This window comes from Neoarius graeffei, chromosome 4 (genome assembly GCF_027579695.1).
Source record: "Neoarius graeffei isolate fNeoGra1 chromosome 4, fNeoGra1.pri, whole genome shotgun sequence".
Classification (NCBI taxonomy): Eukaryota; Metazoa; Chordata; class Actinopteri; order Siluriformes; family Ariidae; genus Neoarius; species Neoarius graeffei.
This window is the reverse complement of record NC_083572.1, coordinates 109545267-109557980: the sequence shown is the minus strand read 5'-3', so window position 1 is coordinate 109557980 and position 12714 is coordinate 109545267. Positions and strand designations below refer to the sequence as shown.

The window sequence follows — 12714 nt, the reverse complement described above, 5'->3', positions numbered from 1 at the left end:
AAAAAAAAGGTGGTTCGGGAAGAACTCAAGGCCATGCTCGAAATGGGCATCGTCGAGGAGTCCCACAGTGATTGGAGCAGCCCGGTGGTCTTGGTACCCAAGGCCGACAGGTCGGTCCGGTTCTGTGTGGGCTATAGAAAAGTCAACGCGGTTTCTAAATTTGACGCGTACCCAATGCCTCGTATTGATGAGTTGCTCGAACGACTAGGCACGGCTCGCTTTTATTCGACACTGGATTTAACAAAGGGTTATTGGCAGATCCCCTTGACTCCACTATGCCGAGAAAAAACGGTCTTTTCCACACCGTTTGGATTACACCAATTCGTCACACTTCCTTTTGGGCTGTTTGGGGCGTCCGCTACGTTTCAGCGGCTGATGGACAGGGTCCTCCGCCCCCACGCCACTTATGCGGCCGCCTACCTCGATGACATTATCGTCTATAGCAATGACTGGCCGAGGCACCTCGAACATCTGAGGGCCGTCCTTAGGTCGCTGAGGCGAGCGGATCTCACAGCCAACCCAAAGAAGTGTGCAATTGGGCGGGTGGAAGTACGGTATCTGGGCTTCCACTTGGGCAACGGGTAGGTGCGTCCCCAAATTAACAAGACAGCAGCAATTGCGGTCTGCCCGAGGCCCAAGACCAAAAAGGGGGTGAGACAGTTCCTGGGGCTGCCTGGCTATTATCGTAGGTTTATACCTAATTATTCGGACGTCACCAGCCCGCTGACTGATCTGACTAAAAAGGGGGCACCAGATCCGGTCCAGTGGACGGAGCAATGCCAGCGGGCTTTCTCTGAGGTAAAGGCTGCACTGTGTGTGGGGCCACTTTTACACTCCCCTGACTTCTCTCTCCCCTTTATGTTGCAGACGGATGCGTCGGACAGAGGGCTGGGAGCTGTTTTGTCCCAGGAGGTCGAGGGGGAGGACCGCCCAGTCTTGTACATCTCCGTGTACAAAGAGAGCGTACAAAGCTTGCAAAGAGAGCTCAGTCCCGAACCAGACGCCGGTCATGTGTGTGTGTGTCTGTGTTGTTTAAAGTTGTTCACTGCTGATGTGTGGCAATAAAAGCCCTATTTTCGAACCTGATCTCTGTCCTGCCGTCCTCTGTGCTCCACCCACCCTTACGAATCGTTACAATAATATATATTGGAAAACTTGGCAACTTGGTGTATGAGTATTGAAAACAAATATACTTACTATCATGACTATAGCACCCAAAATATGTCCAACATGTTTTGTACTGCTACTGCCTTTCGTGATGACAGGGGGTTTTTTTTTGCACACTTTACAAACTGGTATTTGCTGTTCCACGTCCTCCTCGCAATATCCAAAAAAATGCCAGATGACTGACCCCTTACTAGTTCTTTTAGGAACCAATTCGTCCGCTTCCATTTTTAATTTGTGGCTAAAATTGACAGAGCTTACATGGTAGCCTATGCAACACCAGCGATTGCATGAACTGAGTCATCACTGTAAACCGAAACTAGAAAATCTTCCTGCAAGTTCCTTTCAGCACCTAGATGTCGCCCGGGATTTGTTGGCAAGTGCGTGACGTTATTGTTTTTTTTACCCTTAGGCAGCATCTCACGTTACTGCCTGAAGGACAGGGAGAAAACCACCAGAAAAGGTTTTAAACAAACGCAACAAACACGAAACAAACGCAAGTTGGCAGATGACCATAAAATACTCGATAGTTACGATATAATAATTTTATGTATCTCACACAGAATTTTCGGAGATATATCGAGTATATTCGATATATCGCACAGCCCTAGTCTGAATCTTCGCTTCATATATATATTTTTATTTTCAACTTGCCAGCCAGGCTGGCTAGTGACAGGAATTAGCTGCCAAATGACAAATTAAGTCACCTCGGGCGACTGGACCACCGCGAATTTCGAGCCCTGTATATATATAATGTGATGTGTCTACATAAAGCTGAAATGTGTATTTTGCTTCATCGAGCACACAACATACTGTATACAGAAGGAAACATTGCACAGCTTTACAACTTCACAAGCTGTTAAAAAGAAGGCGGAGGTATTCCACACATTTCTGGAATTCTACAAACAGACTTGCATAACTTCCTTCAGGGTATTTTTTGTTTTTTTACCCTGTGGTGGGGTACTTCCCTTCTTGAGGATCTAAGATACACATACACACACATAGTGCATCTCAATATGAGAATATTTCATTTCGAGTTTGAGTAAAACAGTGTAAATACCATGTATCTCTCAATCTAGTTCAGTTCACGCAACCACAATCATGGGGAAGACTGCTGACTTGACAGTTGTCCAGAAAGATGATCATCGACACCCTCCACAAGGAGGGTAAGCCACAGAAGGTCATTGCTGAAAAGACTGGCTGGAAAAGGTGCACAAGCGATAGGGATGAGTGCAGCCTTGAGAGGATTGTCAAGAAAAGTTGATTCAAGAACTTGGGAGAGCTTCACAAGGAGAGGACTGAGGTTGGTGTCAGTGCATCAAGAGCCACCACACACAGACGTCTTCAGGAAAGGAGTTACAACTGTCACATTCTTAATATTAAACCCCTCCTGAACCAGAGACAATGTCAGAAGCGTCTTACCTGGGCTAAGGAGAGAAAGAACTGGACTGTTGCTCAGTGGTCCAAAGTCCTCTTTTCAGATGAAAGTAAATTTTGCATTTCATTTGGAAATCAAGGTTCTAGAGACTGGAGGAAGAGTGGAGAGGCTCAGAATCCAAGGTGCTTGAAGCCCAGTGTGAAGTTTCCGCAGTCTGTGATGGTTTGAGGTGCCATGTCATCTGCTGGTGTTGGTCCACTGTGTTTTATCAAGTCCAAAATCAACACAGCATCTACCAGGAGATTTTAGAGCACTTCATGCTTCTATCTGCTGACAAGCTTTATGGAGATGCCGATTTCCTTTTCCAGCAGAACTTAGGACCTGCCCACAGTGCCAAAACTACTACCAAATGGTTTGCTGACCATGATATTACTGTGCTTGATTGGCCAGCCGACTAGCCTGACCTGAACCCCAGAGAGAACCTATGGGCTATTGTCAAGAGGAAGATGAGAAACACCCGACACAAAAATACAGATGAGCTGAAGGCCGCTATCAAAGCAACCTGGGCTTCAATAACACCTCAGCAGTGCCACAGGCTGATCGCCTCCATGCCACATTGCAATGATGCAGTAATTCGTGGTAAAAGAGCATGAACCAAGTATTAAGTGTATAAATTAACATACTTTTCAGAAGTTGGACATTTCTGTATTGTAAATCCTTTTTGATTGATCTTGGGAAATATTCTAATAATTTGAGATACTAGATTTCTGATTTTCATGAGCTATAAGCCATAAACTTCAAAATTAAAACAAGAAGGCTTGAAATATTTCACTTTATGTGAAATGAATATAGAATAAATGAAAGTGACAGATTACCTTTCTGAATTAAATTATGAAAAAAATGAACTTTTTCACGGGCAGCACGGTGGTGTAGTGGTTAGCGCTGTCGCTTCACAGCAAGAAGGTCTGGGTTCGAGCCCCGTGGCCGGCGAGGGCCTTTCTGTGCGGAGTTTGCATGTTCTCCCCGTGTCCGTGTGGGTTTCCTCCAGGTGCTCCGGTTTCCCCCACAGTCCAAAGACATGCAGGTTAGGTTAACTGGTGACTCTAAATTGACTGTGAGTGTGAATGGTTGTCTGTGTCTATGTGTCAGCCCTGTGATGACCTGGCGACTTGTCCAGGGTGTACCCCGCCTTTTGCCTGTAGTCAGCTGGGATAGGCTCCAGCTTGCCTGCGACCCTGTAGAACAGGATAAAGCAGCTAGAGATAATGAGATGAGATAAACTTTTTCACAACATTCTAATTTTTTGAGATGCACTAATATAGACAGATATGTATATGTGTATGGCAATAGATATATGTATATGTGTCTATAGCAGCGATGTTGTATGGAAGTGAGACTTGGGCTCTATATGGCCACCATATCAAAAATCTAAGAACTATCCAGCAAAGACATCTTCAATCTATTCTCAAGATTAAATGGGATGATTACGTCCCAAACGATGAAATTCTAGACTGCGATAAGTCTGAAGACATTGAAATCATACTTATTAGATATTGACTGCATTGGGTGGGACATGTTGCACGCCTGTCAGTCAAAGCTAGCAGATAATTATTAACAGAGTTTAATCCTTAGCTAAGGTCACTCTCTGTGTCGAGTTTAATGTGTACTATCATACCCCTTTTTCACCAAGGCAGTTTGAGGGCCGGAGTGTTTTGACAGCCAAAGAACTGGCTCTGGGCCAGGAAGACTGGTTCAAGAGCAGCACCAACACTTTGCTGGTCTACAACCAAGAAATGTTTACATCAGGGGCTGGGGTCGGGATTATCATCACCAACAATGCCAATGAAAACTTTGCAACTGCCATTTAAAAAAAAAAGCAGAACTAGTATGGCCCCTAGTCTACCTAATCCAGTAGTCCGCCATTGTTGTTGCTGTGTTGGTGCTAGTATTGCTGGGAAAGCAGAGATATACAAGAATGTGTCCAGTGACGACATGACTTGGGTGTGTGGTGGCTCTCAGCCCTGTGGAAAAGCAAAACGGTTCTTCGAAGGTTTGCAAGTGGAACCAACTCCGAACCACCACTAGCTCCCAGCCGGCTCTAGCTAAATTGCCCCTCAGTGTGAAAGAGTGTATGAATGTTTGTGTGCATCATGCCCTGCAATGGACCGACGTCTCATTCTGGCGATATTCCAGTCTCACCCCCAGTGTTCGCAGGAGAGACTCCAGCTCCCTCATCATGGACCCTGATCAGGAGAAAGCAGTCACTGAGGATGAATGAATAAATGAATTAAAAGTGCATAATCATCATCATCATCATCATCATCAAAGTCCTTCCCATGCCATGTGGTGCATAGAGTGGCGCCGATCTCTGTTTCTGTACCCCTTGGCCTCTCGCCTATTACATAGCTAGGGTTACAGTGGGGGGCTAGTCCTCTGGTAACCGTGAGAATTTTTATAATAATAATAATAATAATAATAATAATGGGCGGCACAGTGGTGGAGTGGTTAGTACTGTCGCCTCACAGCAAGAAGGTCCTGGGTTCGAGCCTGGCGGCTAGCGAGGGCCTTTCTGTGTGGAGTTTGCATGTTCTCCCTGTGTCTGTGTGGGTTTCCTCCGGGTGCTCCGGTTTCCCCCATAGCCCAAAGACATGTAGGTTAGGTTAACTGGTGACTCTAAATTGACCGTAGGTGTGAATGTGAGTGTGAATGGTTGTCTGTGTCTCTGTGTCAGCCCTGTGATGACCTGGCGACTTGTCCAGGGTGAACCCCGCCTTTCGCCCGTAGTCAGGTGGGATAGGCTCCAGCTTGCCTGCGACCCTGTAGAACAGGATAAAGCGGCTACAGATAATGAGATGAGATAATAATAATAATAATAAAGTCAGTAAAGTGTTGGATCAGTCCTGATTTATTACATGGCACAACATGCTAATTTTCAAATTCCAAAACATTTCACTCCACAGTGTTTCAGTGAAGAAGAAATAACCTGACCAGGTTACACAAATTCCTGAAATGTCCTTCCAAGTAAATTTACTGAAACTGGAATGAATCATTTTAGTGAATCGAATCTTTTTAAAAGGCTCGAACAGTTTGCCCGAATTTTTCTCAAATTGCAAATATTTCACTCCACGGAATTTCTCCTTTCATAAGAATTATCCTGACACATTTATATTCATCAGTCATACAAATGTGAAATTTACATTCATCGAAACCTGAAGTAATCGCTTTAGTGACTCGAATGAATCGTTTAAAAAAAAAAGAATCACTTTCACATTTCAGAGAGCTTGCCTGGTTGGTTTCACCGCTCGTGTGTCATCCAATTAGAGTGCGGTATGCAAATGAGGGTTAATAATAGTCACGTAAGGACAGTGAGATAGGGTGAATGTGATTGGCTGGGGTTTGTGCGCGAGCGCTCGGTGGTGGATGATTGGTTATTTGCGTGTGACTGCGGTAGGAAACGGGAAGCTGAGGGGGAGGGGGTTGTTGGCGTTTTTTTTTTTAGCTTGCCTAGGAGAGAGAGAGAGAGAGCGCGCGCGCTGCTGTTGGGTGTTTGAGGTGTTGAATTGGCAGGTGGTTGTGAAACATGGGCTGCTTTTACTCCAAAAAACCGAGGAGAAAATCTCCAGATAAACATCCTGCTGTGGCTTCAGAGGGCTCTCACAACAACAGCGGTAACCAGGAGGAACCCAAACAGTACAGCTGGGACAAACGGGAGAAGGTGAGAGAGAGAGAGAGAGAGAGAGAGACAGACAGACAGACAGACACACACACAGAGAGAGAGACAGACAAACACAGAGAGAGAGAGAGAGAAACACACAGAGAGAGAGACAGACAGACACAGAGAGAGACAGAGAGACAAACGCACACAGGGACACACACACACGCGGAGACCCGGAGAGACAGACAGACACACACACGCGGAGACCCGGAGAGACAGACAGACACACACACGCGGAGACCCGGAGAGACACACAGACACACACACGCGGAGACCCGGAGAGCCAGACAGACAGACAGACACACGCGGAGACCAGGAGAGACAGACAGACACACGCGGAGACCCGGAGAGCCAGACAGACAGACAGACACACGCGGAGACCAGGAGAGACAGACAGACACACGCAGAGACCCGGAGAGACAGACACACACGCGCGGAGACCCGGAGAGCCAGACAGACAGACAGACACACGCGGAGACCAGGAGAGACAGACAGACACACGCAGAGACCCGGAGAGACAGACAGACACACGCGGAGACCCGGAGAGACAGACAGACACACGCGGAGACCCGGAGAGACAGACAGACACACGCGGAGACCCGGAGAGACAGACAGACACACGCGGAGACCCGGAGAGACAGACAGACACACTCGGAGACCCGGAGAGACAGACAGACACACGCGGAGACCCGGAGAGACAGACAGACACACGCGGAGACCCGGAGAGACAGACAGACACACGCGGAGACCCGGAGAGACAGACAGACACACGCGGAGACCCGGAGAGACAGACAGACACACGCGGAGACCCGGAGAGACAGACAGACAGACTCACGCGGAGACCCGGAGAGACAGACAGACAGACTCACGCGGAGACCCGGAGAGACAGACAGACAGACTCACGCGGAGACCCGGAGAGACAGACAGACAGACAGACTCACGCGGAGACCCGGAGAGACAGACAGACAGACAGACTCACGCGGAGACCCGGAGAGCCAGACAGACAGACAGACTCACGCGGAGACCCGGAGAGCCAGACAGACAGACAGACTCACGCGGAGACCCGGAGAGCCAGACAGACAGACAGACTCACGCGGAGACCCGGAGAGACAGACAGACAGACAGACTCACGCGGAGACCCGGAGAGCCAGACAGACAGACAGACTCACGCGGAGACCCGGAGAGCCAGACAGACAGACAGACTCACGCGGAGACCCGGAGAGCCAGACAGACAGACAGACTCACGCGGAGACCCGGAGAGCCAGACAGACAGACAGACTCACGCGGAGACCCGGAGAGCCAGACAGACAGACAGACTCACGCGGAGACCCGGAGAGCCAGACAGACAGACAGACTCACGCGGAGACCCGGAGAGCCAGACAGACAGACAGACTCACGCGGAGACCCGGAGAGCCAGACAGACAGACAGACTCACGCGGAGACCCGGAGAGACAGACAGACAGACACACGCACGCGGAGACCCGGAGAGACAGACAGACACACGCACGCGGAGACCCGGAGAGACAGACAGACACACGCACGCGGAGACCCGGAGAGACAGACAGACAGACTCACGCGGAGACCCGGAGAGACAGACAGACAGACTCACGCGGAGACCCGGAGAGACAGACAGACACACGCACGCGGAGACCCGGAGAGACAGACAGACAGACGCACGCGGAGACCCGGAGAGCCAGACAGACAGACAGACGCACGCGAAGACCCGGAGTGACAGACAGGCACACACACGCGTGTGGACACCCGGGGAGACAGACGCGCAGAGACCTGGGGAGACGCACGCGGAGACCCAGTGAGAGACAGACACGCACACACGCGGAGACCCGGAGCGACAGACAGACACACACACGCGGAGACCCAGAGTGACAGACAGACACACACACGCGGAGACCCCGGGAGACAGACGCGCGGAGACCCCGGGAGACAGACGCGCGGAGACCCGGGGAGACAGACGCGCGGAGACAGGGAGAGGCAGAGACAGGGAGAGGCAGAGACACGCACGCGCGGAGACCCGGGGAGAGACAGACACGCACACACCCGGGGAGAGACAGACACGCACACACGCGGAGACCCGGAGAGACAGACAGACAGACAGACGCACGCGGAGACCCAGAGAGACAGACAGACAGACGCACGCGGAGACCCGGAGAGACAGACAGACAGACGCACGCGGAGACCCGGAGAGACAGACAGACAGACGCACGCGGAGACCCGGAGTGACAGACAGACAGACAGACGCACGCGGAGACCCAGAGTGACAGACACACACACACACGCGGAAACCCGGGGAGACAGACGCGCGGAGACCCAGGGAGACAGATGTGCGGAGACCCAGGGAGACAGACAGACAGACGCACGCGGAGACCCGGACAGACAGACAGACAGACGCACGCAGAGACCCGGAGTGACAGACAGACAGACAGACACACACACGCACGCGCGGAGTCCCGGGGAGACGCACGCGCGGAGTCCCGGGGAGACGCACGCGCGGAGTCCCGGGGAGACGCACGCGCGGCGTCCCGGGGAGACGCACGCGCGGCGTCCCGGGGAGACGCACGCGCGGAGTCCCGGGGAGACGCACGCGCGGAGTCCCGGGGAGACGCACGCGCGGCGTCCCGGGGAGACGCACGCGCGGAGTCCCGGGGAGACGCACGCGCGGAGACCCGGGGAGACGCACGCGCGGAGACCCAGGGAGACAGACAGACACACACATGGGGAGACAGACGCGCGGAGACAGGAAGAGGCAGAGACACGCACGCGCGGAGACAGGGAGAGGCAGAGACACACACACACGGAGACCCGGAGTGACAGACAGACACACACACACGCGGAGACCCGGGGAGACAGATGCGTGGAGACAGGGAGAGGCAGAGACACGCACGCGCGGAGACAGGGAGAGGCAGAGACACGCACGCGCGGAGACAGGGAGAGACAGACACGCGCACGCGCGGAGACCCGGGGAGACCCGGAGAGACAGACAGACACACACGCGGAGACCCGGAGTGACAGACAGACACACACACGGGGAGACAGACGCGCGGAGACAGGAAGAGGCAGAGACACGCACGCGCGGAGACAGGGAGAGGCAGAGACACACACGCGGAGACCCGGAGTGAGAGACAGACACACACACGCGGAGACCCGGGGAGACAGACGCGCGGAGACAGGGAGAGGCAGAGACACGCACGCACGGAGACAGGGAGAGGCAGAGACACGCACGTGCGGAGACCCGGGGAGAGACAGACACGCGCACATGCGGTGACCCGGAGAGACAGACAGACACACACACGCGGAGACCCGGAGTGACAGACAGACACACACACGCAGAGACCTGGGGAGACAGACACGCGGAGACCTGGGGAGACAGACGCGTGGAGACAGGGAGAGGCAGAGACATGCACGCGCGGAGACAGGAAGAGGCAGAGACACGCACGCGCGGAGACAGGGAGAGGCAGAGACACACACGCGGAGACCCGGAGTGACAGACAGACACACACACGCGGAGACCTGGGGAGACAGACGCGCGGAGACAGGGAGAGGCAGAGACACGCACGCACGGAGACAGGGAGAGGCAGAGACACGCACGCGCGGAGACCCGGAGAGACAGACAGACACACACGCGGAGACCCGGAGTGACAGACAGACACACACACGCGGAGACCCGGGGAGACAGACGCGCGGAGACAGACGCGCGGAGACAGGGAGAGGCAGAGACATGCACGCGCGGAGACAGGGAGAGGCAGAGACATGCACGCGCGGAGACCCGGGGAGACGCACGCGCAGAGACCCGGGTAGACGCACGCGCGGAGACCCAGGGAGAGACAGAGACACGCACACGCGTAGACCCGGAGAGACAGAGACTCTCACACACGGAGACCCGGAGAGACAGACACGCACACGCGGAGACCCGGAGAGACAGACACGCACACGCGGAGACCCGGAGAGACAGACACGCACACGCGGAGACCCGGAGAGACAGACACGCACACACGCGGAGACCCGGAGAGGCAGACACGCACGCGCGGAGACCCGGAGAGACAGACACGCACGCGCGGAGACCCAGGGAGACAGACATGCGCACGCGCGGAGACCCAGGGAGAGACAGGCACGCACGGAGACAGGGAGAGACAGGCACGCGCGGAGACAGGGAGAGACAGGCACTCGTGGAGACAGGGAGAGACAGAGACGCGCACGCAAGGAGACCCAGGGAGACAGACCCGCACGCAAGGAGACCCAGGGAGACAGACCCGCACACGCGGAGACCCAGGGAGACAGACCCGCACACGCGGAGACCCAGGGAGAGACAGAGACACGCACACGCAGAGACAGGGAGAGACAGAGACACGCACACGCGGAGACCTGGAGAGACAGACACGCACACGTGGAGACCCAGGGAGACAGACACGCACACGCGGAGAGACAGACAGACACACATGGAGGCATGGAGACACAGACACAGAGAGAGACACAGACACATAGAGAGAGAGAGAGAGAGACACAGATGCGCACGCACACAGAGAAACAGAGACACACATAGACAGACAGAGAGAGAGAGAGAGAGAGAGACGCGCGCGCGGACAGAGAGAGAGAGAGACGCGCGCGGACACAGACAGAGAGAGAGAGAGAGAGACGCGCGCGCGGACAGAGAGAGAGAGAGAGAGAGAGAGAGACGCGCGCGCGGACAGAGAGTGAGACGCGCGCGCGGACAGAGAGAGAGAGAGACTCTCTCTCTGTCCGCGCACGCCTCTCTCTCTCTCTGTCTGTCCGCGCGCGCCTCTCTCTCTCTCTGTCCGCGCGCGCCTCTCTCTCTCTCTGTCCGCGCGCGCGGACAGAGAGAGAGAGAGAGGCGCGCGCGGACAGACAGAGAGAGAGAGAGAGGCGTGCGCGGACAGAGAGAGAGACGCGCGCACAGACAGACAGACAGATGCGCGCGTGGACAGAGAGAGAGGCAGGCAGGCAGGCAGGCAGAGAGAGAGAGGCAGACAGACGGACAGACACACACAGAGTGAGCAACAGACGCGCACACACACGGAGACAGGGAGAGACAGAGACACACACACGGAGACCCGGAGGGACAGACACACACACACACACGGAGACCCGGAGGGACAGACACACACACACACACGGAGACCCGGAGGGAGAGAGACACACACACACACACGGAGACCCAGGGAGACAGACACACACACACACACACGGAGACCCAGGGAGACAGACACACACACACGGAGACCCAGGGAGACCCAGGGAGACAGACACACACACGCACGGGACCCAGGGAGACAGACACACACACACGGAGACCCAGGGAGACAGACACACACACACACGGGACCCAGGGAGACAGACACACACACACGGAGACCCAGGGAGACAGACACACACACACGGAGACCCAGGGAGACAGACACACACACACACACGGAGACCCAGGGAGACAGACACACACACGGAGACCCAGGGAGACAGACACACACACGGAGACCCAGGGAGACAGACACACACACGGAGACCCAGGGAGACAGACACACACACGGAGACCCAGGGAGACAGACACACACACGGAGACCCAGGGAGACAGACAGACACACGGAGACCCAGGGAGACAGACACACACACACGGAGACCCAGGGAGACAGACACACACACACGGAGACCCAGGGAGACAGACACACACACACGGAGACCCAGGGAGACAGACACACACACGGAGACCCAGGGAGACAGACACACACACACACACGGAGACCCAGGGAGACAGACACACACACACACACACGGAGACCCAGGGAGACAGACACACACACACACACGGAGACCCAGGGAGACAGACACACACACACACACACGGAGACCCAGGGAGACAGACACACACACACACACGGAGACCCAGGGAGACAGACACACACACACGGAGACCCAGGGAGACAGACACACACACACACACGGGACCCAGGGAGACAGACACACACACACACGGGACCCAGGGAGACAGACACACACACACACGGAGACCCAGGGAGACAGACACACACACACACGGAGACCCAGGGAGACAGACACACACACACACACACACACGGAGACCCAGGGAGACAGACACACACACACACGGAGACCCAGGGAGACAGACACACACACATGGAGACCCAGGGAGACAGACACACACACACGGAGACCCAGGGAGACAGACACACACACACACGGAGACCCAGGGAGACAGACACACACACGGAGACCCAGGGAGACAGACACGCGCACACACGGAGACCCAGGGAGACAGACACGCACACGCACGGAGACCCAGGGAGACAGACACGCACACACACGGAGACCCAGGGAGACAGACACGCACACACACGGAGACCCAGGGGGACAGACACGCACACACACGGAGACCCAGGGAGACAGACACACACACACACACGGGACCCAG

General features: G+C 54.5%; 1 protein-coding gene across 1 annotated transcript in view; it reads left to right on the top strand.

The window, feature by feature from the left end:
- The first annotated feature begins 6055 nt into the window (after positions 1-6055).
- rp2 (RP2 activator of ARL3 GTPase) overlaps positions 6056-12714 on the top strand; it is a 31131-nt gene continuing 24472 nt past the window's right edge. Inside the window, exon 1 of the mRNA XM_060920159.1 lies at positions 6056-6257. Coding sequence (XP_060776142.1) covers positions 6123-6257 — 135 coding nt within the window. The 5' untranslated portion in view covers positions 6056-6122. The remainder of the gene's footprint in view (positions 6258-12714) is intronic.